The sequence below is a fragment of the Colossoma macropomum genome, unplaced genomic scaffold, assembly GCF_904425465.1.
Source record: "Colossoma macropomum unplaced genomic scaffold, Colossoma_macropomum, whole genome shotgun sequence".
In the NCBI taxonomy this organism is placed as follows: Eukaryota; Metazoa; Chordata; class Actinopteri; order Characiformes; family Serrasalmidae; genus Colossoma; species Colossoma macropomum.
This window is the reverse complement of record NW_023495900.1, coordinates 1-26868: the sequence shown is the minus strand read 5'-3', so window position 1 is coordinate 26868 and position 26868 is coordinate 1. Positions and strand designations below refer to the sequence as shown.

The following is a 26868-nucleotide window of genomic DNA, read 5'->3' as shown; positions in this document are numbered from 1 at the left end:
GCACCCCAACCCAATGAGAGAACAACAGCCCTCTAAACAGTCAAACCCACTTTGAATGTACTTCCAGTGAACACTCCTCAAACAGACTGGCCTAAAACACGTCAAGCACATGTACTTTTTAAATACACCGCCACCCCCGCAGACGCCAACACATATTCCTATACAATGGGAAAGTGTACCCAGTGACAAAAGAAAGTGAAAGTAGCCCCTGAGATCCAGTCTTGGTCAAGCATCCACACATATTTACTAACCGCAGAAACTTACTATTTATGTGTGTTAACCTTTGTGTTTGTGCATTTTCTATTTGTCCTTAGGTACTAAGTTATCAGAAAGGCCAAGCCTAGTTACTATATGCATAGAATATGTAAGCAAAAAGACAGATAGTGGAAGTAATAACTTCTTACATAACATAAAAGGTTCCATATGTGCACAATCCGTATGAAAATAACAATAATTGAAAAATTAGAGAAACGTACCTTATTCACATGTACACTGCAGCTTGTGCGTTAAGAGAACTTTTATCGTAGCTAAATGTAAGTGAACTCTTACTGGTTAACAGATCATGAAAAATGGAAACAAGACTAAGTCACTGGTATTAAGCAGCATAAAGCTACTTTACCTCACAAGACATAAGAGTGGCTCAGCAATTGAAGTGATCTTTCACAAAGGCCTGGGCCGCATCCGGAATTTCAGAAAACTTGAAACCATCCTTGGAAACAACACACAGTCGAGTGGGGTAGAGCATACTGACCTGGACCCCTTCTTTGTATAGCCCAGCTTTTATCGCACGAAATGTGGCCCGTCGCCAAGAGACGTCCGCGCTATAGTCCTGGAAAAATCTGATGTTGTGACCCCGAAAACCCACACCATCCCTGCTCCTCCTAAAGAATTCCTTGTCCTGAAATGACTGAAAGAGCATAATGAAGGGCCTCGACTTGTTAGAGTCTGTGCCACCCGCCACAACTGATCGGCCGAGTCGGTGCGCCCTTTCCAGGATGGGCCGATGCTGGAAGTACTCCAAGCCGAATGCCTCCAACAGCAGTTCTGTCATGAAGTTTGTTGGATCTCACAACTTCTTTAAAGATATTGAGAAGTTATCCAAAAATTTCATATGGAACAACAAAAGAGCTAAAATCTGCCTAAAATCACTTCAACGTCCAAATTCATCTGGTGGTCTAGCTATTCCTAATTTTAAATATTATTTTTGGGCTTTTCAGTTAAGAGCCATAAGGTCATGGTTTGATTCCACTTCTGAAGTATCATGGCGAGCAATAGAACAGCAACTTATTTTTCCCATCAGGCTCCAAGACTTACCCTTTGCTGGTGTTAAACATCGGACCTCACTTCTAAGATATGGCACTATTATTACTTGCTCACTTGAGATATGGGACTGTGTTTGTAAGTTTCTTAAGTGCAATGTGAAACTGCACAAATCCTCTCCCATATGGTTTAATAATTTTCTTCTGACAGGTTCCAAGCCATTTGTTTTTCCCACTTGGTCTAATAACAACATCCGTATTTTGAATGATATTTTTGGCACCCATGGGCTTTACTCTTTTCTCTATTCCTGGTACTTCCTATTTTCTAGACCTGAGACTACACTTTGCACTACGTGCATACGGGGTTCCATGTAATACTCAGTTGAAGAACCATTTCTTACTGGATCATCTGTGTAATCATGAATCTTCCCGAGGCTTAGTCTCACATTTGTATGATTTGTTTATTCGATTTAAGAATTCTTCTTTAGGTGCAGTAGAGCTCTGGAATAGAGACCTGTGTACATTCAGAATTTCTGCAAATTGGGACGTGGTGTGGCGTAGTCATCAGTTAATTCACTTTAAATGAGCTCACAGGATCTACATCACTCCCTGCCGTGCTTTTTTGATGAAGCTTTTAAATGACAAAAACTGTAACAGGTGTCAGCTGGGTTTAGTTGGAGATTATGTTCATGTGTTTTGGTCATGTTCAGTTGTGAAGGCTTTATGGCTGTATGTCATACAAATCTTGTCCGGTTATTTGTCCGTGAATATTCCCTTGTCTCCAGCCTTACTTTTACTTTAATGCTTACTGTACAACAAAAGAAAGTCATGATGGCAGCCCTGACTGCGGCCAAGAAATCAATCTTGAAAGGATGGTTTGAACCTAACCTTTCTTTATCTCAGTTATGGTGTAGATATTTTCTGGATATTCTTATTTTAGAATGGGCAACTGCCAGATTCCACAATGCCAAGGCAGCAACGATTCGCTTTTGGACTGAGGCCATTAATTATGTTAAGACTGTAATCATAGTTGCTTTTGTAGAATGTGTATTAATGTATGATGTACGTGTATGTATGTTTGTACATGTATGTATGTGGATGCCCCTCCCCCATCCTTCTGTGGTGTTGATATGCATGAGTGTTGTTTGTGTATTTGCTATCAAAACTAAAAAAAGTTATTAACAAAAAAAAGAAATTTGTTGGATCTGCGCCCTCTGTCTTCTCTGGGATTCCGATAGCTCTCAAATTTGAGCGACGGGAACGGTTCTCGATGTCATCTCGCTTGTCAACTAGTGCGGAGTTTTCTGTAGTGAGAGATCTGCACTGATTTTCCAGTTGAGCAATCCTATCGCAATGACCTGAAGCGCAGGCTTCCAGGGCCTTGATGCTCCCCGAATACGATTCAAGCGTTTGTTTAATTGAATCCAGAGTGTCAACAATGGGCTGTAGAGCGCTGGAGAGAGCCACAGTATTCTCTGAAAGCAAATAACTTTTCAAGTTTTTGAGCGCTGGCAGGAACCAAAGCAGAGCGTCGGTCGAGTCAGCAATGATGTTAGCTGCCGGTGAGCTAGGCCTCTCTAAGGGTACCGCTGTGTCATGGGAGGGGCTGCCCCCTGCGTGGGCTTGAAAGCCGGTTGAGTCCTTAGCATGTCGCCTTGAGTAGCACTTTGAATAGTCTAGTGATCCACATTTTATAAAGTTTCATCGATGGAAGTTGGACCAGCCAACTGCCATCCTTCAGAAAGACTGACCAAAGCCAGCTGGGGTTTGCCATGTTCACCCAGGCCTGGTGCTGAGGTTGTTCTTGGGTTAACTTTCTCCGATGACCCGGGACATGTCACCAGCGGCTCTCCTCACAAGCTAGAGGCAGTAAGGCAATCCACTTCTTTCAGTGTGATGCTGGGATATCTGTATCCCCCTTTCCTTTTAATAAATCTAGGTGTTTCAGGAGCATCATTTATCCATTCGATGCTGCTCAATTCCCCATGAAATAGCTACCTCCTATTTTCCGCTGATTGCAGTATTTCCTCAAGTGAAAATCAGGTCTCTGGTTTCTCTATCTATATCTATTAATCAAATCTATCATTTAATGTCTTGATTGCCTTGTTATTAATATCCAGCCACTAAATAAGCCTCTACCAAGAGGCTAAATATTTGCTACACACTAATCTAAGTACCTATTGAGACCCACTGTGCTGCACTTATGCTATAATTTATTCATTTTCCTAATCCTGTATCTTTCTTTTAGGTAACAGCACTGGCTTTTGTGTCTGGCAGTGTCTGAGCTCAAAGGTAGTTTGGACACTAACCTATTTGTGCTAGCTAGGATACATTCTCTGAGTGGACAACAAAGAACTGTTGTAAGTCGACCTGGACAAGAACATCTGCTAAACGCTGTAAATATAAATCTAAAAACGAGAGAAGGGATTCTCTCTCATAATTCTCTGCTGGTAGCAGACCCCCCAGCTTCCAAAATAAATAAAAAAAACTCATCAAATCTACAGGATTCATGTGAATGGCATGTTTATCATTCAAAATGGTGAATTTTGCTGAAATGTTTCAAGATTGTACATGTGATTAAAAACAGAAATCATGAAAACATGTCTGGTAAAGTACATCTTGGGTGTATATTTGTGTTTTTCCTACACTCCCAGGAAAAACATTAGAAACTGTCACTGGGCTGGTACTCTAAGTACCTTAAGCTTGGCAACATAATTGTACAATGTTCTGTTGCAGTTATTGCAATTTTTAAGTTGGGACTCTATACACTCTGTCTTGACTCCAGGCTTTTTACTTTCTTTTTTTTATAAAGTTGAAATCTGCCAGTATTAACCTGTTCTCTTGGAAAGTGAACGTAGTGTATCTTTAAAAGTTCAAAGTACACTGTTGGACTTTCAGGAACATGTTGTACATTCTGGGACAAAATGTACCTGTACAGAAAGTCTTTTGACACTGCATTCACACACCTGAATCAGCTTGCTAATCAGTTGAGTTTCAGTGAGTTTTATGAATGATCAACAAGGGAAAGCAATATTTGTTGTTTTTTTTCCTCTATCAAAATTTTGTCCCACCATTTTTGGGTTGCATGACTTAATTTTTACTAGTTGTTAACTCATTCAAAAAAGTATCTGACTAGTTTTCATTTATCATAGTAAAGACACCAACAAGAGTGTTCTGGACATCAAAGAATTCTGGGGGCTAATAGCAGATTTTGAAGTGGATATGCAACTTTTGTGGTATTTCAGGGTCAGATGTAGACAACACTGTTACACTCTGCACCAGTGGGCAGAGTGAACCTGTGTCAAATATACAGCAACTACCAATCTCAACTCAGTTTTTACAACTTAGATTTCTCATCTATATTTCTGTCACTCTTATACAAAAATGATGTAATTATCATGATCAAAATGGGATCATATTAAGGGCTACTTGTAAAGGCCATTATATTACAGACAAATTGTTTATTTGAAAATCTTGTAGGCTACCCTTAAATTACAATACATGTAATCAACATTTTTAGCTTGGGATGCATTAAAATATATATGAATAGCTGATGTTGCCTGTGTGTTTCTAGAATCTCAAAAAAGTAAATTAGTAGTAAATTATGTTCTTGAAGCAATTAGGTCAATTGGTTTAAAGCTTTAGGAAGCTTTGTTTTTTCTGCTATCATTAAATCACACATACAAATTCAATGGGACAAACATGTGTAGCGCAACAGCTACAAATGCAAAAAGAAATATGTGGTTTCACAAGGAAATACAAAAGAGCAGGTTTTGCTACATAAAAGGTTGGCGCATGTGAGATCAGTCCACTGGAGCAGACAGACAGAGGTTACTCTACTCAGGCACCGTCCACAACTAGTCAACGGACACCCCCAACACCTACTAGTGTATTAGTCAATTGATCCATGTTTTTTTCTTGGTTTTACTGAACAGTTTAGGTCGTCCCTGCTCTAGCACACCTGATCCAACTGATCAGCCAATAATCATGCCCTTCATGAGTTTCTTTATGTGTGCCAGAGCAAGGAATACTTGAAACTGTGCTGGACAGTGGGTTCCCAGGACTAGAGTTAAAAACCCCTTGAACTACTCTGTGCAACCCTAAAGCATACCCTACATAAGAAGGTGTGAAAACAAACACACAAAAAACAGCTGAACAGATAACAGGTAACAGGCCTTTAAATATAATGTTCAGAATTAGGTGTTAAAAATTTTTATATTTGCTGAAGGACAAACATAGAAAATAAAGAATGTCTGCTACCAGCTTCAAATGTGTTTTATCTAGATGTGCTACAGGACAAATCAGCATTACCTCGCAACAAAAAATGTACTTTCTAGTGGATAACGCTGGTAACGCTGCATGCATACAAGATTTACTAAGTTACTTAACGAAGATATTGAAAAAAACAGAGCAGTTTCAGTGACCATATTATTAAATATGAAAATGGTGTTCATCTAAATATTCACAGTAAACAAACTAGATGTCAATTCTATTTTTGTTGATATTAGCAAGCCTCTATGTTGGCCACTAAATTCTATTTTAAAATATTCTTCTCACTTTGGTAAGTCACAGTCAACAGGACTGTATTTAGTGTATTTAGTATTGACCTATTACTGCTTACTTTAGAAGCTACACCATGTAGGTTTTGGGGATTTGGGGACCTCTCTGGTGGAAATATGTAATTGCGTATGGAAAAATATTTTGAAAACGTTGTTTATGCTCTGGATCCCTTTCTTGATCGGATGAATCTGATGTTCCAAGCGAGTTGCAAGAGTATTCAAAGAGAACTCAGTCAAAACTTGGTGAAGGACGCGTCTTCCGAAGAAGTGAGTGAATCATCTTCTACTGCCATCATATCATCATCAGTATAATGTTATTTTTGCATTTCAGACCTAAACATTGAAAACAAATTTAGATTATCCTGTGTCTAAAATTGAATACTTACATATTGTGCTAGCTAATTTTAGTGTGTTTACACTGGAAAATGAAGTGGGATGTAGTGAACTGTTAACTGAAAAATAATAAAGTGTGGAACACTATTTTCAGGCTGCCATACACAGCGGAAGGGGAGGAGCCAGGAGAGGACACTGCAGTTTGAAATTTCAAATGGTAGTTAGATGTCATTTTCCTTCAAAAACTGTACGTTTATGCAATATTTATTTTGGGTATTCTTTTTACATTACATATCTAAAGATGTCAACATTTTATGAAGTTAAATAAGAATGCTAGAAAAGAGTCCCCGAATATTCTGTAATAACTCTCAATAAGACGAATCAATCTGAATGAAACAACATGCAATGAGCTCCTCAGTATTTGGAGCTTCGCGTAAGGTGGGATGCCCCTGCGCTGGAGCGATGAGGTAGGCACCGGACAGCCGTCGCGACATTTAACCTCCGTTTGCAACTTCCGGGTGCATACCCCCATACCCCTTCATGTGTCAAGCAGAAAATGGAGATCATTCCAGCATCGCATGTAATGCAATCAATTACACATAGGTCAAGACATGTAGTGTATTTTTTGTGGTTCAGATTGCTGCATCCTAACAGGGGAGATTCACTCGAAAGAGGCCCCGAATATTCTGTTGTAACTCCTGTTTTATATATATATATATATATATATATATATATATATATATATATAAAATCCAGACTTTAGAGAGAGAAGTCCATAACATATCGTGTAAGAATTACATGTTAACTTACCCAGATGTATTTCCACAGTTGTGTGAGCTGAAACCTCCCCAGAGAGCACTTCACATCTATACTGGCCTTTGTCCTCCATTCGGAGAGTCTTTATTCTGAGTGAGAAATTTCCTTTGAATATTTCTTCAGGGCCGAAGAACTCGACTCTGTCTCTGAATCTCTCGTGGGTAAAATCTGTCTGGATCACACCCTCTTGGAAGACCAGCACTGTAATGTCTTGATCCACTTTCCTCCATGAGACCACTTCAAGCTGTTCAGGTGGGATATGGGAGTCTACAGAGCAATTCAGAGTGATGTCTTCACGTGCATACGCAGATACTGCATGACCTCCAGTCACAATCAAATACTCTGAAAGAAGAATCGAATAATTGTATATATACACTGCAGACGTCTCAAATCAAATTAAACAATTTCATAATATATCTCAAATCAAATTTGTTTGGCAATTGATTCAGCTAATTTTGACAAAAAGTCATTGTAGATCCTGCGTCTTACATTTTGGTCAGAAGTGATAATCTGTTTATCCCAGTGAAAGAAACAGAAAGACTACTGCAGCTGTCTAAGGACTACTGTGCACCAGACAAGAAGCATAGTACACCAGCAAAGTGCAGCTATAGCTCATAGTGTCACAGAAAAGCACAGATAAGCAACAAGCTCCAGCTCATTTTATACTCTACTCTTTTTTCATACTCTGATTTAATGGTATAAAAATGTCAACATAATTTAACACAAAAATATTTTATGGACAAACTCAATTCCAAAACAGCTGGGACAGTATGTGAAATGCTAATAAAAACAGAAAGCAGCAATTAGTAAATTCTGTTTGATTTGTAACTGAAAACAGTTCAATAAACATTTGATGTTTTCCCTTAAGAGCTTTATTGTTTTTTCTGTAAATATATGCTCATTTCCAAATATGATGCCAGCAATATGTTTCAAAAAAGTTGAGACAGGCGCATATTTACCATTGTGTTAGATCACCTTTCCTTTTAACAACAATGAATGTAACACTTCAGTTATACAGGTCTTTAGCTGCTGTACAGGTCCTTGACTGTCATATTTTGTACTTCATAATGTACCACATGTTTTCAATAGGAGACAAGCAGGCCTGCTGTTGTAACATGAGCAGAATGTTTCTTGCTGTTATTTTGAAATAAGCATGGACGTCCCTGAAAAAGACGGTGTACAAAAGGCAGCATATGTTGCTCCAAAATGTGTTCAGCATTAGTGATGCTATCACAAATGTGCACGTTACCCAATTATACCCCAGTACCATGGCAGACCCTGGTTTTCGTACTTTACTCTGGTAATATCTTGTCTTTGTACCGCTTTCATTTTAATACAGGTCAAAGTACATTTACAAAGGTTCTGACAACGTTGTTACAACATTGTCAAAAGGTGGTGCCCTTTACGTTGTCTGAACAAGGTTGTTACAACGTTGTCACAACCTCATTATTCAGTAAGGTTGTCAGATGGTATTAAAACTACCTTTTGGCAACTTATCAGAATTTCACAACATAAGCCCAATTCGGACAGGATCAAATTTACATGGGGTCATGGGGTGATTTTCTTCTTTCAGGTGCTCCTGTGATTTTATTTCCGTCCGAATCGGCCCTGTCTGTGTTTTTCTCCCCCATCTTCTGAGAAAATTACAGACTGAATTATCTACTCTTTCTCAGTGAACTCAGCGCTGCTCGGATCATTTTAGCCCCATCTGCGTTTTTACAGGCAGTCGTCGCCTCGCGTTGGAGAAGTTCTCCGAGAGCGCGTATCCACCAGAGATCCTCCTCTATATAGGAATGCTGAATTACGGTGGCATTTTGTTGTTTATCAACGATGATGGAAAAATAACCTACGTTCAACATTAAACAGATCTACATGGTAAATGTCAGTTAACAAAGAAATTCTGACACTGAATTAATGAATGACTGAATTAATAAGGATGATTTATGGTTGAAGTGAGAGGCTTTCTGTGGGAAAGGCGGTGGCACAACCAAAATGCATCTGAAAAGTATACGTAGCATTAATACTATGACGGACTTTTGTTTTGTTTTAAACGTGTTTAATATCTATGGATGTTTACCTTCATAAATGTATAAATGGCTAAAGACTACATGTTTAGGAATTCAAAATATTGAAATTGATCATGATATTCACATGTTGACAGGGCTAAACAACACAAAATGAAATTTTAAAATAAATAAATAAATATAAAAAAGAACTATAAATATAAATTTAGAGAAAAAAAGAGGGGATTAAGATAATATATAATACTATCTTAATCTATTTAATCTCTTAATTTACATTTTAATAAACTGGGGGGGGGGTTTGGGGGGGAATACATGTTTTTTCGCCGTATGGCAACAAAGAAGCTGCAGTCTTACAGTGTGAGTAAACCAGTACACTAACGTTAGGACATTGGCCATTTTCGTTGTCCAGGCTTTAAAAATGTTTGTTTTATTTAAGATTCACAAACTAGAGAAAACTGCACAACTTTAAACTGTGTTTACTTAACAGCTGCGTGCTGAGGTAAAAAAAAAACACACACACACACACACACACACACACACACACAAGCGACTAAGCGGGGAAGAAAATATTGACTGGCAAAGTTTCAGATCGGTATACAAGGAGCTGGATCTGTCTGACTCCGTCCCCTGGAAGTTCGGCTCTGGGTTCTGCTCTCTCTCCCAGCGTTCCATGTTACCGTTTAAATACAAACACGACCGTTACCAGCTGTTTGCGCATTAATCTAATGCTGTTGCTTTTCTTCCTAGTTTATCCATTTATGCTAAAATCTCGGCAAATGTGTGGATTTCGTTCATTTCTGAGATAATAACGGTGCCATGTGCCGAAAGACGTCGGAGATTTTCGCCCACAAAAAGGAAGACTTGTCACAAGAGCAAACTGCAAGTGGAATGGGGCCAGATTCACAGGCCAAACTACATTTAAAAGGTGAGGAGTAACGAGTAACTTAGCTGCTTAGTTTGACGTTAAGTCTATACACATATCCAGCTTAGCTTGACTTGAGCTTGGCGCACCTTTCTAGCTAACGCTAACGCTAAAGTCGTTAGCTTGAAAGCTAGCTAGCTAGCTAGGTCAGTTCGCTTGCCTTGTTGAGGCGTTTCATGACTGTCTACTACAGACGAGAATATTTGAGCATACAACACAAAATATTCTGAAAATATACAAGGCAAAGACCATTTGTTCTAAAAATAAGACTAGGCTAAAGTTCCAGTTTAAAGTTTAAACCAGGTTATCACAGGTCCTTGTGCACAGTAAATCTGGAGGGAACCATGTAGATCCACACTGAGTTGAATTTTCCTAAGGCTAAGTAGTAAGTTGCTTTGTGGTAAAAGTGTTAGCTACTCATTGGTTTGCTGAATTTGCCTTGGGTGTATTTTGTTTCACAGATAATCTCAACAGAAATCTCCTGCAGAGTGACTGGTGAGACTCAAATTACTGTTTTAACTTCCCTGAGGTTCAGTCAAACTGAATGTCATACAGATGTATGAAGACACTGCTTTGGAAACATAGTGCTTTCGGTGCGGTATAAGTTTTATATCCTGTTACTTTTTTCTGCATATGGTTACAGCCTTAAGGAGGAAGTCCATCTACAACCCTGTTTCCAAAAAAGTTGGGATGCTGTGCAGAATGTAAGTAAAAATAGGATGCAATGATGTGCAAATCATGTAAACCATTTTTAAAGGAAAATAAAAGAAAGACAACATATCAAATGTTGAAACTGAGAAATTTTACTGTTTTTTGAAAAATATACGCCCATTTTGAATTTGATGCCAACAACACCTTCCAAAAAAGTAGGGACAGGCATGTTTACCACTGTGTTACCAACACTCTGTAAGTGTTTGGGAACTGAGGAAACCAACTGCTGTAGTTTTGAAAGTGAAATGTTTTCCATTCTTGCTTAACATAGCATTTCAGCTGCTCAACAGTTCAGGGTCTCCTTTTGTTGTATTTTTCATTTCATAATGCGCCAAATGTTATCAGTGAGTGACAGGTGTGGACTGCAGGCAGGTCAGTTTAGCACCTGGACTCTTTTAATATGGAGCAATGCTGTTGTAATACATGCAGAATGTGGTTTGACATTGTCTTTCTGAAATAATCAAGGCCTTCCCTGAAAAAGATGTTGTCTGGGTTATTAGCATTAATGGTGCCTTCACAGATTTGCACGTCAGCCATGCCATGTGCACTAATGCACCCCTATACCATCATGAATACTGGCTTTTGAACTGTGCACTGATAGCAAGCTGAGTGGTTTTTAGCCCGGAGGACACAGTGTCCATGATTTCCAAAAAGAATTTAAAATGTTGATTCGTCAGACCACAGGACACTTTTCCACTTCACCTCTGTCCATTTTAAATGAGATTGGGCCCAGATAAGGTGACACCATTCCTGGATCCTGTTTATGTACAGTTTCCTCTTTATGTTTTAGAGTTTTAACTTGCATTTGTGGATGCAGTGACTAAGTATTTCATAGACAGTGGTTTTTGGAAGTGTTCCTGAGCCAATGCAGTGATTTCCACTACAGAATCATGTCTGTCTTTAATGCAGTGCCATCTGAAGGCCCAAAGATCATGACCGGCAAATACTACAGAGTGGTGAACCCCTCCTCATCTCTTACTTCTGAAAGACTCAGCCTCTCTGAGATGCTCTTTTATACCCAATCATGTTACTGACCTGTTGCTAATCAACCATCAGGTGTTTTTTTTTGGATTACACAACTTTACCAGTTTTTGTTGCCTCTGTTGCAACTTTTTTGGAACATGATGTTGGCATAAAATTCAAAATGGGCATGTATTTTTCAAAAACAATAACATTTCTCATTTTAAACATTTGATATGTTGTCTTTGTACTATTTTCAAATAAATGTAGTGTTTAAATGATTTGCACATCATTGCATTTTGTTTTTATTTACATTTTACACAGCGTCCCAACTTTTTTGGAAATGGGGTTGTATTTTAAAAACTTCAGTATATTTTAATCCTTGTGACATATAAACAAAGTCATTCAGATTGCTCTAATGTGAAATGCTCTGTTCTAGAGAAACTTACTGACTCAAGTTTATTCACGGTGGTGGTGATAGAAACCAGGGGTCACAAAGCCTACCACACAAATATAGCCATTTTATTCACTATCCAAAACCACTAGTGAACCTACATGTGTCTTCTAAGGTTAATGATGTGTGAGTATTTACTGTAATTCTTTTGGAATGTTGATTGTAAAGTAGTGGTAAGTTTGAAAGAATATTGAGGACTTGTTCCTAGTTATTGACTCTTGGAACAAGTTTGCAATGTGCAATTTTTTTTCCCCACTTAAAAATAAACTTAAAAAGTTAATCTTTTTAAGTTTATCATTTTAGACATCTCACAGATATATTAGGGCATATCAGTGATACAGGTTTAAATTTCGATAATAAGCCCTTTCAGTTAACTTTATTCCATTTTGTTTATGTTTTTTTGTCATTGCCCTACACAGAAACACCATGGAATATCAATAGAAACACTACTACGGTACCACATGCAGTAGATGCCTGCCTACTATTACAGTTAGTTCTACAACATTTAACAATGGTTAATATTTGAACACTGAACAACACAGAAACAAATATGGAAGCATATCAGTAGCAAAATTCCTGTATTCCTATGCTTATATATTTTGGGCTCCAAAAAAAAATTCCTATTAGTTTACCATTTTACTTTCCCATTTGGTGTCCTAGTATTAACATTTCATTTACACTGAGATTTAGTAGCTCTAGATAAATGAAATTGTATTTTCTTTAATCATTAGTAAAGCTTAACCTGAGTAAACAATAATGGTGTCAAAATGCTAATCTTCTAACTTACATAGTGAGCATTAGATGTGGGCATATTGCTGTTCCACTTTATCTGTTACCAAAAATTATCTTATAAAATTGCTTAGTATAATTGTACTGTTACATGCAAACATATGAAAATCACGACCACCTAGTCATAGTGGCTGAATTGGCAAAACAGTACCATATCATATTTTAACAGAATTCATCTGGGAGTTCAAATTCACACAACATAAAAGTTCTGCTTTCCATTTTAATAAATTAATATTACAGGAACTGCTGGGATATATGTGACATAGTAAAAAAGATATCCCTAAATGACCTCTGAACTTGAATATGTGTGGTGGGCCTCCCGCTCCCCTGGTTATAAGCAGTTTTCAGCCACAGCTCTTCGTCGATCAAACATCCTGGCACATTTAACTGCTGCTCCATTTAACGTAGAGTGGAAAATGAATTGTTTCTGTTGTTTTTCAAATAGGACAGAAATATTTAAGTAGTAAATAAGACAGGACAATAGTCTTAAAAATCCTTTTATGGTCATCAGGGGCATCACTAAAGATTGATGGATCCTTACTTAGGGCAGGATCTGGGGGCATGCCCACCCAAGTAAAATAAAAAAGTCCCCCAGAGTGTCTGTTTATCATGATTGTTTAGGGAAGCAATAGGTGACCTACAGAATATGGCTGTTCATTGACAGTATAAGACACAGATCTAATAATTCAAATGTTGTCCTTCAACTTCCAGCAGACACAGGTCAACCAAAGGTACTGAAGTCCAGCAGTGCTCTCTCTCCTCTCTCGTAAACAAACTAGAGCTCCTAAAATTCATTCACATATACAGACTATGGACTTGCACCTGATGAGACCTGCTCCTTCAGCCCTGTCAGTCTCCTCCATCTTCTTTCTTATCCTGTCCTTTCCTGCTTCTGGTAACACACCATATTATATTAATCTGGATTTATAATAACTTGGGGCTTAGACTAGTCAGTTCACATTTTTTTTTGCTTGAAAATTAAAAAATTACTGTCAAAAAAGGTTAAATTTAGCTCTTTGGCCCTGTTCACACTCTCACTATCTGTGGAGATTACTAAAATAGCTGGCTCATCAAGTTAACATAAAGTTAGGCAAGCAGTTAAGAACGGGGTAAAAACTTGCTACATTGGCTATAATTTAATATTAATTTTTTTTTTTTATTTTAATTTTAACAAATTTTCATCAGGCTCAACTTCATTAGGCTCAACTGAATGGTCTACCAGTGCATGATGACGCCAGTTGGTTGATGGAACCCTGACCCTAACACAGCAGGAGATGTGAGTTTTAAGTTGTCATGTCAACACTGGTATACTGTCTTAGAAATTCAGCACTGTGATACAGCTTTGTGCTGCTTTGGCATATACAGTGAGAAGGAACAGCTAATCAGACACGCTTGTTGTTATTTAATAAACTTCCAGTGCATGTGTCCACTTAATATTCACACACATAACAGCTTTTTACTCTGTACTTACAAATATGAGCAAAAAGTATGTATTCGTAAGTATAATCAAATAGGAGAAAAAAGTGTTCAGACACCACAAATCAGTTATTAGTATTGTAGCTATTTGTCGCAAACCTGCTGTAGGCAATAACATCTTTAAGACATCTATGGTATAAAGTATAAGTATGGTTCACGTTTATAGTACAAAGTCAAAAGACATTATAATGTGAAGTTGTTGTGCATATGTGCACTGGAAGTGTATTAATAAACAAACACAAAAGTGTCAGAAACCTTGTTTTGCTTGTCCTGTCCTGGTTACCCACAATGGCCCATATTTATCAACGTTATCAAAGAGTATGAATACTGATCTGGAATCATTTTGTGCCTTACAGTTTTCTCTATAGGCTACGTTGACTGATGAGACTTGAATTTAGATGAGTATTTTTACTAATTTTACTCTGACATGCTTGATAAATATGGATGAATTTCTCTGGTTGTCTTTTTGTGGGGACATTCCTTACAAAGCAATGTGAAGCGCCGTTTTAAAAGCATATGTAAATGTGATTGTTTCAGATGGTCAAAGTAGCACTCAATGTTAGGTGGTGGCAGGATATTTCAGGAGTAGTACAAAACTAGTGATCTTTCTGATTGCACTAGAAGAATGATGGTGAACATACATGTGGCAGATATGTTGAAAAGCCATAGGTGAGTAAATAGTGAATAGTCACATTTATTGGAAGTATTGTATTTCTGTACGTTTAACTCTGGCCACGTTTCTTAATAGTACTTGTGTGGTTTTAATGAAGGAGGATCCCAGTTTAAATGTCCTCATTTTATATGCCCTTGGAATAGTAACACTTTTCTCCTTGCTAGAAAGATTCAGATTCAAAGAATGGTTGCGTAAGTACTGATGAATACATGCAAATCTGTGTAGCAGTTACTCCTGTCTGTTAGATTTGGATTCCTTTTGGGGTTAAAAACAAACTTTTTCTTGACAGGAACACTGCTATGATCCTTCAGAGTGGGTCCGGGCACCTGACCAGGAGACTAAAACTGTGCAGCGCAGCTCAGCAAGGGAGATGAAGAGCAAAATATCCAATTATAAAGATGACCCAAAGACTCAGCATGAGATACCTGTTTGTGAGGAGCACTTATCTGGTGCAAAATGCATAAAGACGATGTGCCTGATGAACCACTCAGCTCACACTCACTGGTTAAGGACAAAATGAAAGCAGCGTTCAAACACAGGCAAAAATTGGTTCATGATCCATGTCTTCAGTCATCCTAGACCTCTTCCCCCAGTTTCTTGATACATCTGGCTTGGTAAGAATAACTGTAAAGTGCATCATGTATTCAATGGTAGACTATCCTCTTTCTTCTTCATCCCAACCCCAAAAGGCAAGAAAATGAGAAAGATCAGCTCATCTGAAGCTGAGGACTGCCTGGTGAAGTTCATGAGGGTATGTTGTATGATAAAACGGTTCTGTTTGTGTTAGTGTTGCTCCATGTATCGAAAGTTCAATACTTTTTTCCATACTACAGTGTCAGAAACAAATATTATTTCAGTACTCCTTATTTCAGAACATAGTGAATGTTTAAATGTAGTCATATGATTTAACATTTGAAGATTTGTATTTAGAAAGACTACATTTGAAAATCAGATGTCAATTAATTTTTTTGCATTTAAGCAAAGAAGTACCAGCTGTCCAGACACATGCTGTAATTTTCCCCACAGTGTCTTTTTGGTCTTGAATATCTTAGGTTTTTATAACCATAATTTTCATAATGGTATCATAACCCTAGTGTGCTTCTTCAACATTGCTTACTATTCCACAAATTAAAGTTTATTCTTTCTTTTTTCTTTCTTTTTTTCTTTTAGTCTGTCTGCTTTTTCAATTTCTTTGTGCCTTTGTATTTCAGATAAGAGTGAGCATGGTAGTCTTCCTTATGAGAAGTGGATCAGCACAGCCCTTTCTTTTTTGTTGTGGGGAAAAGAAGAGCAGCATCCAGAACTACTACAACTCCGAATCATAAAAAGTTTGGATGGTATGTTAAAATTAAAACTGAAAACAGTGATTTGTAAATTATTTTTGACCTGTATTTCAAATAATAAATTACTACATTATTTGATGTTATACCTTTTTTTTTCCAAAATAAACACTTATTTCAATTTTGATTTTTGCAACATATTTAAAAATACAGTTTGGACAGTAAAGCTGGCTTTTCACTGGGAGAATTTATTTGAAAATGTTTTAATTTGGTCCCATTAAAAGTGTTTTGATTAGCAATCTAGAGGGTAGTGAAATGTTAAGTGATACTGAATACTGAGTACTGAATCTATTTAGTTTTCTCCACTACTTGTTGGGTGGAAAAAGCAGAATATCACACTGTAATGATTGTCTGTACTGATGTCAAAAGGACATGTTTGTCTTTAAAAACATTGTCAATGTAATTGTGAAAAGTGGGTACATTTTCCTTTAAACAAGTGTCAATGCAGGGTTTTGATGACCACATGAATGCATTCATGTGGCCATCTGCATTCAGGACACAGCAGTTAGATTTACAGTGATTTGTGTTGATTTGAAAGACATTTTTATGGATGACAAAATGTATATGGTGCCTTGCTTCAACTTTGTGATGTGAAATGCCATGAGTTCAACACAGCAGAGCAGTTCATGAAAAATGCAATGTTTGGAATGGTGGTTTACTGCAGTATTAAGTTTTAAATCTTCTCAATTCATTTTTGAGTTATGATGTTTTTGTATAAAATCCAAAAATGAAATGAGTTACTCCAGTGGAGTTATTTTTGCATGTGCTCCCAAAAGTTTTGAAATATTAGAGTTACAATTTAGTAAATGATAACAGCGCTTCCGGCAGGTTCCAGTGCCCTGTGAACTCTGTAAAATTTGGCCTAAAATCACCTAAACCTGGCCTGGCGACGCCCATGATGGTCTTTTTTTCTCATTTGATTCGTTTCCGTTAAAATAGACCTAAACAGACAAAATGTTTCATAACACTGAGTCTAAGTTTCTCTTAGATCTTTAGAGACAGTCTGCACTGCTCCTGTTTTAGTGTTATTCTACGTAAAAAAAAAATGCAAAAGAATTAGAATTCCTGCTAAACTATTTATTGTGCTAAAGTTTTATGATACAATCGTGGGAGAGCCAATAATTTAAAAACAGGTGTGCTAGTTTTTTATATCAGCTGCTCTATTTTGCGGAGCCTACCATGGCAGACAGCAGCTTAAGGTAAGGTGATACACGGCGTGACCACATCACACCAACACTAGTATCTCGTGTAACAGCACGACCTTGAATGAATTATTGTCATTATACAACAGTTTCAGCACTGATAGGCCTATGTATTATTAGATTAACAGACAAACTGTGACAAAAATTGATTACATGAAAGCATATTTACTATTTGGTAAAGAATTAAATTGCCTAATTACACGCATCTATTTCTGTGCACCAAAGAACTACATTTGTTATCAACAACTGTAATATTGAATAAAATGGAACTTATTAAGGATTCTAGGAGGTTGTGACAACGTACAGACAACGTAGTACTGATTACTTTTGATGTCTCATCAAGGTTGTCACAACGTTGTCACAACATCCTAGAAAGTTGTCAGACAACGTTGTCACAACTTTCCGAGGAATTACATTTCAACGTTGTGACAACGTAGAGAGCACCAAGCAGACAACGTTGTGGGCACCAAAACACTACGTTGTCACAACTGTGTTTGCAGGGTTGTGCTGCCAGTCTGTCTTCCTCATAGCGCAGCCTCTTCTTAAAACACTTCTCAATACTCATCTGTTTGGTAAACATTGTATACAACCCCGATTCCAAAAAAGTTGGGATGCTGTGTAAAATGTAAATAAATGTAAATAAAAACAGAATGTAGTGATTTACAAATCTCATAGACCCATATTTCATTCATAATAGAACATAGAACACATATCAGATGTTGAAAGTGAGACATTTTACCATTTCATGAAAAATATGAACTCTTTTAGAACTTGATGGCAGAAACACCTTCCAAAAAAGTTGGGACAGGGCCGTGTCTGCCGTTGTGTAGCATCCCCTTTTCTTTTAACAACAGTCTGTAAACATCTGGGAAGTGAGGAGACAAATTGCTGGAGTTTTGGGAGAGGAATGTTGTCCCATTCATGTCTGATGTAGGATTCTAGCTGCTCAACAGTCCTGGGTCTTCCTTGCCGGATTTTTCATTTCATGATGCGTCAAATGTTTTCTATTGGTGAAAGGTCTGGACTGCAGGCAGGCCAGTTCAGCACCCGGACTCTTCTTCTGCGAAGCCATGCTGTTGTGGTGGATGCAGTATGTGGTTTAACATTGTCTTGCTGAAATATGCGAGGCCTTCCCTGAAAGAGATGCTGTCTAGATGCAGCAATATATTGTTCTAAAACCTCTATATAATACTGTTCAGCATTGATAGTGCCTTTCCAGATGTGTAAGCTGCCACGCCATAGGCACTAATGCAACCCCAAACCATCAGAGATGCAGACTTTTGAACTGTGTGCTGATAACAAGCTGGACGGTCCCTCTCCTCTTGAGTCTGCAGGACACGGCGTCCATGGTTTCCCAAAAGAATTTCAAATTTTGATTCATCTGACCACAGAACAGTTTTCCATTTTGCCTCAGTCCATTTTAAATGAGCTTTGGCCCAGAGAAGACGGCAACGTTTCTGGATCGTGTTGACATATGGCTTCTTCTTTGCAAGATACAGCTTTAACTTGCATTTGTGGACTGCACAGTGAACTGTGTTCATAGACAATGATGTCTAAAAGAGTTCCTGAGTCCATGCAGTGATTTCCAGTACAGAATCATGCATGTTTATAATGCAGTGCCGCCTGAGGGCCCAAAGAGCACGAGCATCCATTATTGACCACTGGCCTTGTTCCTTGCGTACAGGGATTTCTCCAGATTCTCTGAATCTTTTGATGATATTATGTACTGTAGATGGTGGGATATTCAAAGTCTTCACAGTTTTACACTGAAGAACATTTGTCTGAAATTTTTAGACTTTTAGACAGTTTTTCGCAGACTTTTTTGAGATGTGTTGCTGCCATTAAGTTCCAAATGAGTTAATGTTTTTCATGACATGGTAAAATGTCTCACTTTCAGCATCTGATATATATTCTATTGTGAATAAAATATGGGTCTATGAGATTTTCAAATAATTGCATTATGTTTTTATTTACATTTATTTACATTTTACACAACACCCGAACATTTTGTAATTGGGGGTGTCATCAGTAATGTAAAGACAACTAGGTACTTTTTCTAAGAAAAAGCTAATTCTAGTCAGGGCAACTTTACTAGTTACATATAGCAGCTAGCTAACATTATGCTAACATTATGCATGCTTCCTGCTCACTCTCCTGCTAGCTCCTTCACTTTCCTGACCCAAACTGCATTCACAAAGCCACCAAACTAGTAATGAAGTACAATGTCTTTTATGGAAATGGATTAATAAAAAAACGCTAAGTATTAGACTAAGGATTCGAATACCAAATTTGAAATGCCCATCCTCAGCCAAAACCATACCCTGGTTAACTGTTGTGTGGTGATGTAAGTCAGTCAAAGTCATATGTTACAACTTGTACAAGAATGCAAATCCAATCTTCACATTCTTTGTATTGAGAAACGTGAAGTGGAGTGGGGACATGGTAGGAATGGAAACAGGAGGGGGGCAAAGTCAGGATGTGGAATTCCTGACACATAGGAATTCATTGGAATTTTTTTTATATTGATCTCTATGAAAAACATCTTGTTAATGACTTTACAGTCATTAAATTGTTCTGCAGAGCACTGTATGTGTGTAAGTCTCACCTACCAATTTCAACCGATGTGTGACCAGTATCCTGTTGTCTGTAAACGGTACAGTTGTAAACTCCTGCATCATCAGCGACCAGATTTGTGACCAGGAGAGAGAAGTTTCCATGTTTGACCTCCTCCGTAAAGAAACTGGCTCTTCCACTGTAAGCTGGATCCTGAGCCTCTGGTTTACTCTCTCTGTCTTGGAACAAATGTACTAAAGTTTCAGAGTCTGTTCTCTTCCACTCCACTTTCAGCTCTTCCGGTGATATGGGGGCTTCAACATAACAGGGCAGCATCACTGAGCCCCCCAGCTTCACTATCAGAGGACCAGAGGGGCCGAGCACATGGAACCCTGAAAGAAGAGCAAACACAGTGAGATGAGTAATATTTTTTACTTTTTCATTTCTATACACTGCCAGAGAAAAGAGCACTGTCCAGGTAAATTTTAGTCCCTAAACAAGTTCAAACAATGTGAATGTACTCTCAGAGGTATGATATGGTAATTAAGGTCCAACTGTTTAAATGTACACTACATTCACATTCCCAGTGAAGAGAGACTCAACATTTTTAAGTAGAAAAATAATATAAAATGCCAAGAATCAGTATGGGATGTATGGAGTCAATGCAACTTAAAAAATATAGGTGCAACAGAATTTGATGCAATTATGTTCCCTAACTAAAGATAATGAAGTCCTACACCCCAGCGACGGCATTTGCACCCTGACAGGTACAGTTTTTTTTCTGAGAGTGTATGTAAATGATCATGATTTCCACTGTATTACATTATGTGATAAGCAGTCGACAATTTTGGCGTTGCCCGTGTAGGCCTACATGGTGTTTTTTAAGCAAACTGCAAGACACTTACCTCTCTTCACTTTCGTTTTCTTCAAAAACTTGTAGTGTTTTTTTTTCTTACAAAACACACCCTTTCCTTTAATGCAAAATCTGCATTAACCACATCCTCTGCCTTGTAATGAAAAAACATGTCTCTTTCTTTACTTTCATTTTCTTGAAAGGGATAAAAAAGCACTTGGATTATAAAACACACCCTGGTCGTCTAGTCTTAATATACACGTCTATTGGCTATTGAGTCAAAATGTATTGAATGTGACACGTTAATGACTGCTTACATTTTACTTTCAGGTTATAATGGCTATAACGTCTCGCAATTAAACCACTTTAAAATTTTTGTTTTCTCTTCGAATATTTGACTTGAATGCCATTTTTTACACAATTACCGTATTTCTGTGTCTCAGAGAGAGAGTTTAAGGTCATGTTTTGAGGAGAGCAGAAGGCGTAGAAGCATCGTGTGCTTCCTTATTTTAGTCTGACTGAACTACATTAGACTCTGTTCACTGAAGCAGCTCAACAGTAAATATAAATGAAAATGAACAGTGTTTAAATCACTGCTTACCGTCACAGATGAACAGAACTCCTAATAGAAAAAGGAAAATAATTAAGCCCATCTTCACATCTGAGAGGAAGATGGTTCTGTATAAAACCATTTCACTTTCACTTCTTAGACTCTGGAGGTGGGCAGGACAAAGAAGGCGGCTGTCAATCACTTGGAGACTCGAGCCAATCACATAACAGCTCCCAAACTCTAAGGAGCCAACAGGAGTACAGCACTAAAGCTGGAGTAAAAACAGTTCTAATAGTACATTAATTGCCCAGTTTTAGCGCCGTAACTAAGATCAGAATTTTAGTGAGGTCCATTTTGCAGAAATATGACTCACATCTCACAGTGAATAAAATATTAAAATATGAGTGTTACACCAACTGCCACTCTCCTTTTGTTTCTTTTTTTAATGAAATCATTGCTCCCTTTTACCTATCCATAACTGTCATGCCACTTTTCCTTTCATTTCTTCCTTCCCCATCCCCCCATTCTTCTATAAACTGCTATTACTGTTCCATAAACTGATTTGACTCAGTTACCCTGTTTAAGTTTAATTAACCATTTAACTATTTATTTGTATGTTTATTTTCAGCTGATAATACACACTGAGACCACATACAGTAAATCAAGTAATAGTTTCAAATTGATTTTATTTCATTTGACCTCCCTCCTCTCTTTAATAACATTAAACATACGAAAAATGTTTAAGCATTAATAAACTATTTTGCTCAAATGCTCCATATCAACCCATTTATTTTGGACTCCCTCTAGCATTTGAGAAAACCGGAAAACATTGCAGAGTGGTAATTCTCCCACAAGTTCTCCGATAACACGGAGTTTGGCAGATTTTGATTGGCCATACTACAGTAACAGCGCTCACAGAAAACAAATCAAATTTCATCACCTCAGAAATGCAGCATAATAAATATTCTGTCCCCATTTGATTGATTACACCTGTGGTAATGTGGCCACGGCCCTGAGTAGACTGTAATATCATAATTATGCTGTTTCTACATTTATGGTGTGTTCCAATCGGGAGGCAGCTGTCTAAGTAGGCAGTATTCTAAGGCAGCATTTGTGCACTCCCGAGACGAAGGCTGTCCCATTCGGAAGGCAGCATAAGACAGCTGCCTTGTAAGGTGCCTTATTTTGACCAAATCTGAAGGCAGAATCGCGTTGTATCCTTCTCAGCGAAGGCGATCGCACAATACTGTTCACCATCTGAGAGTTCCATCGTTCCAGTTAGATAAACATGGCGGACGGAGCGGCCGTTTCTGCCGACCGAGGAGTTTACAAATGTAAGTTATTTCTTCACTTCTGTCTTTACTGTTTTGATTGATTGTTGTATTTGTATAAAGAATTTAACATATTTGTGTTTTTAGGTCTCTAAAAAGTGTTCCTGTAGTAAACTTTTTTTTAGAAGTTTGTCTAAGGCGACCTGACAGGCTGCGTTCACAGCTCGTTAGGTGAAGCTAACATTAGTTAGCTTAGCTAGCGGGCTAGCGGACCAATTTACAAAAATGGTCATGATCTAAATAATAAAATAATAAAATAAATCTGAATTTTCCTAGCAGAGGGTATCAGATAGTAAAGAGCGCAACTACAGCTTCACATAAAATCACAAATAAAAAAGAAGCTCAGGTCTTGTTTACAACCCCATTTCCAAAAAGTTGGGATGTTGTGTGAAATGAAAATATAAACAAAATTCTATCATGTGCAAATCATTTAATCCCTATATTTTATTGAAAATAGTACAAAGACAACAAACCAAATAGTGAAACTGGGAAATTATTTTTTTTTTTGAAAAATATATGCCCATTTTGAATTTGATGCCAACAACACGTTCCAAAAAAGTTGGGACGGGGGCATGTTTACCACTGTGTTTCATCACCTCTTCTTTTACCAACACTCTGTAAGCGTTTGGAAACTGAGGAGACACTGCTGTAGTTTAGAAATTGAAATGTTTTTCTGTTCTTGTTTGACATAGGATTTCAGCTGCTCAACAGTTTGGGGGCTCATTTGTCATATTTTTCATTTCTTAATGCACAAAATGTCTTCAGTGGTGACAGGTCTGGACTGCAGTTAGGCCAGTTTAGCACCCAGACACTTTTACTACAAAGCCATGCTGTTGAAATACATGCAGAATGTGATTTTACATTGTCTTGCTGAAATAATCAAGGCCTTCCCTGAAAAAGACGTCATGTGGATGGCAGCATATGTTGCCAAAACATGTATATATCATTTCATCATGAATACTGGCTTTTGAACTGTGCACTGGTAACAAGCTTGAGTGGTCTTTAGCCTGGAGGACACAGTGTCCATGATTTCCAAAAAGAAATTTAACTGTTGATTTGTTGGACCTCAGAACACTTTTACACTTCGCCTCAGTCCATTTTAAATGAGCTCAGGCCCAAAGAAGGTAGCAGCATTTCTGGATCCTGTTTATATATGCTTTCTTCTTTGTATTTTAGAGTTTTAACTTTTAAAGCATTTGAGTATGTAGTAATGGACGGTGTTCATAGACAGTGGTTTTCAGAAGTTTTTCTGAGCTCATGCAATTATTTCCACTATAGAATCATGTCTGTTTTTAATGCAGTGCTGCCTGAGGGCCCAAAGATCATGGCCAACAAATACTGGTTTTTGGCCTTGTCTCCTGCTTACAGAGATTTCTCCAGATTCTCTGAATCTTTTAATGTTATTATGTAAAGTAGATGACGAAAAGCAAAACTTCTTTGCTATTTTACGTTGAGAAATGTTATTCTTGAATTGTTGCACTATTTGCTCGTGCAGTCTTTCACAGAGTGGTGAATCCCTCCTCATCTTAAATTCTGAAAGACTCAGCCTCTCTGAGATGCTCTTTATATACCCAATAATGTAACTGACCTGTTGCCAATTAACAACCAGGTTACACAAATTTACCAGCCTTTTTTTGCCCCCGTCCCAACTTTTTTTGCAATGTGTTGTTGGCATCAAATTCATAATGGGCATATATTTTTCAAAAAAACAATAAAATTTCTCAGTTTCAACATTTAATATGTTGTCTTTATACTATTTTTAATTAAATGAAGGGTTTAAGTGATTTGCATATCATTGCATTTTGTTTTGTTTTTTTTTTGGCACAAAAACTTTTTTGGAAATGTGTTTGTAAAATTATTAAAGAAAATAAAAATAACTAAGCAAAAATTAAGCAGTTTCAAACCTTTGGAGCTTTGTTAAACCTGCCTCTGTACACAGTGAGCTAAATGCAGGTGTGGCAATAATTATGACGTGTTTTTGAAAAATTGTTTCTTTGAATAATTTTATCACCTCAAAGAAAATGACAGTTGTCTCATTTTTTCCGTCTGTCAAACTTTTAGCTCAGTGTAGTGAATCTTGGATGAAGTCATGCGGTAGCGGAGGTGTAGATTTAGATTTGGGGGCATTTCACAGTGTTCGTCTAGGAGTGAATGAAGGATTAGAGGACTTTAACTGGCATAGCAAAAGACTCAACATGTGCAGATGATCAAACAGAGTGATTTTGATCAGGTTCAGTTGAATTTAAACTGTTAGTTTAAGTAACCTAATATCTAAATATTGTTCTTTATTAAGAGCTTGATGTTATAACTGTGCTCTCCACTAGATGGAGCTCAAGTCAAGTTCCATTACTAATTCTGCAACATGTTCTAGACCACGTGTGTCAGGCTCCAGTCCTCGCGGGTCCAAACACTGCAGTACACTGCTTCTTTAAACACGCCTGATTCAGCTCATCAACTAATTAGCAAGGCCTTCATGAACTGAATTCAGAGCGTTAGATGAGGGTAACCATCTCCAGAGCACTTTGGCTCAGAAGGTCCCCAATTTGACATGCCTGCTCTGGACCACAGACTGTGTATAAGACTGGACTGGACCATGAGGTGAAAAGTGAAGCCAAACCGTCTCTGACGCCCTCTGGTGGCTGACTGCAATACAACTTTTAACCCCACCCACTCCCATGAAAGTGAACACCACTGAAACCAGGCTTTGATTTAAATTTACACATTCAGTATTTTTGCCAGTGGTGTTGTGTCACTTCTATAAGTATTAGTGCCTCTAAAACATACGCCAGTGTTTTTTTTTTCATGATAGATTCGTTCAGGAACGTAACCAGGTTTAGAAGTTTAGTGAGGTCCATTTTGCAGAAATGTGACCAACATTTTACAGTGAATAAAATAACTACAGAATGTGAATATTACACCAACCCTAAGTTCCTCCTTTGTGTTTTTTACCAAATCAGCAAATCATTTCTCCTTCTTTACCCATCCTTATCTGTTATGCACCTTTTCTTTTCATTTGTTCCTTCCCCATCTCTCCATTCTTCCATATTCTGTTCCATAAACTGATTTGACCCATTTACCTTGTTTAAGTTTATTTAATTACTTTAAAATTACTTAATCATGTTATCTACACCGATCAGGCTTACAATTACAGTCTACAATTACAGACTGTAGTCCATCTGTTTCTCTGCATACTTTGTTAGTCCCCTTTTATCCTGTTATCCTGTTCTTCAGTGATCAGGACCCCCATGGACCCTCACAGAGCAGGTACTATTTGGGTGGTGGATCATTCTCAGCACTGCAGTGACACTGATGTGGTGGTGGTGTGTTAGTGTGTGTTGCGCTGGTCTGAGTGGATCAGACACAGCAGTGCTGCTGGAGTTTTTAAACACCTCAGTGTCACTGCTGGACTGAGAATAGTCCGCCAACAGTGGCCTGTGACCACTGATGAAGGACTAGAGGATGACCAACTCAGCAGCAGATGAGCTATCGTCTCTGACTTTACATCTACAAGGTGGACTGACAAGGTAGGAGTGGCTAATAGAGTGGACAGTGAGTGGACACAGTGTTTAAAAACTCCAGCAGCACTGCTGTGTCTGATCCACTCGAACCAGCACAACACACATTAACACACCACCACCACCACGTCAGTGTTACTGCAGTGTCTGTCATCTGTCATCTGTCATTTGTTGTGCTGCCTCTGTAACGTTAGTGCTGGTTTGACTTTTTTGTATTACATCAGTAATGTTAATTTTATTAATATTTGACATTATTAATATTTGGCATTATTAGAGTTGATATTTCGCGTTCGAATTTATTCATATTTGTATTATTTATATTTTTGCATTTTTTTTAGTTGAGATTTCTGTTGCGGAACCATTCATCAGTGGCTGTACAACCCGGAGTGGATGTGGAGGTGGTTTGTTTTGCGGGAGAAAAACGGCTGCGCTCTAATACGGCTCTCTGCTCCCTACTCCCTACATAGTGCATGAGGCCATCACGAAACAGCGCTCCTACCCATACACAGTGCACTACATGTATAATAGGGCGCTATTTGGGATTGAGC

The 26868-nt window shown here is 37.9% G+C and overlaps 1 protein-coding gene across 1 annotated transcript; it reads right to left on the bottom strand.

Moving 5' to 3' along the window:
* Window positions 1-640: 640 nt before the first annotated feature.
* Window positions 641-22744, bottom strand: LOC118803430. Its single transcript, XM_036563917.1, has 5 exons — window positions 22729-22744; window positions 21526-21714; window positions 20128-20463; window positions 6962-7309; window positions 641-1044 (listed from the first exon to the last, which is right to left on the bottom strand). The coding sequence occupies exons 1-5, from the start codon at window positions 22742-22744 to the stop codon at window positions 641-643; spliced, it is 1293 nt and encodes a 430-aa protein (XP_036419810.1).
* Window positions 22745-26868: the final 4124 nt, after the last annotated feature.

Coding starts and splice junctions, on each gene's coding strand:
- LOC118803430 (XM_036563917.1), bottom strand. Junction 20,464..21,525: donor AGTTCTGTTCATCTGTGACG/GTAAGCAGTGAT, acceptor CTCTTCTTTCAG/GGTTCCATGTGCTCGGCCCC. Junction 1,045..6,961: donor AACTGTGGAAATACATCTGG/GTAAGTTAACAT, acceptor ACTTCATGACAG/AACTGCTGTTGGAGGCATTC.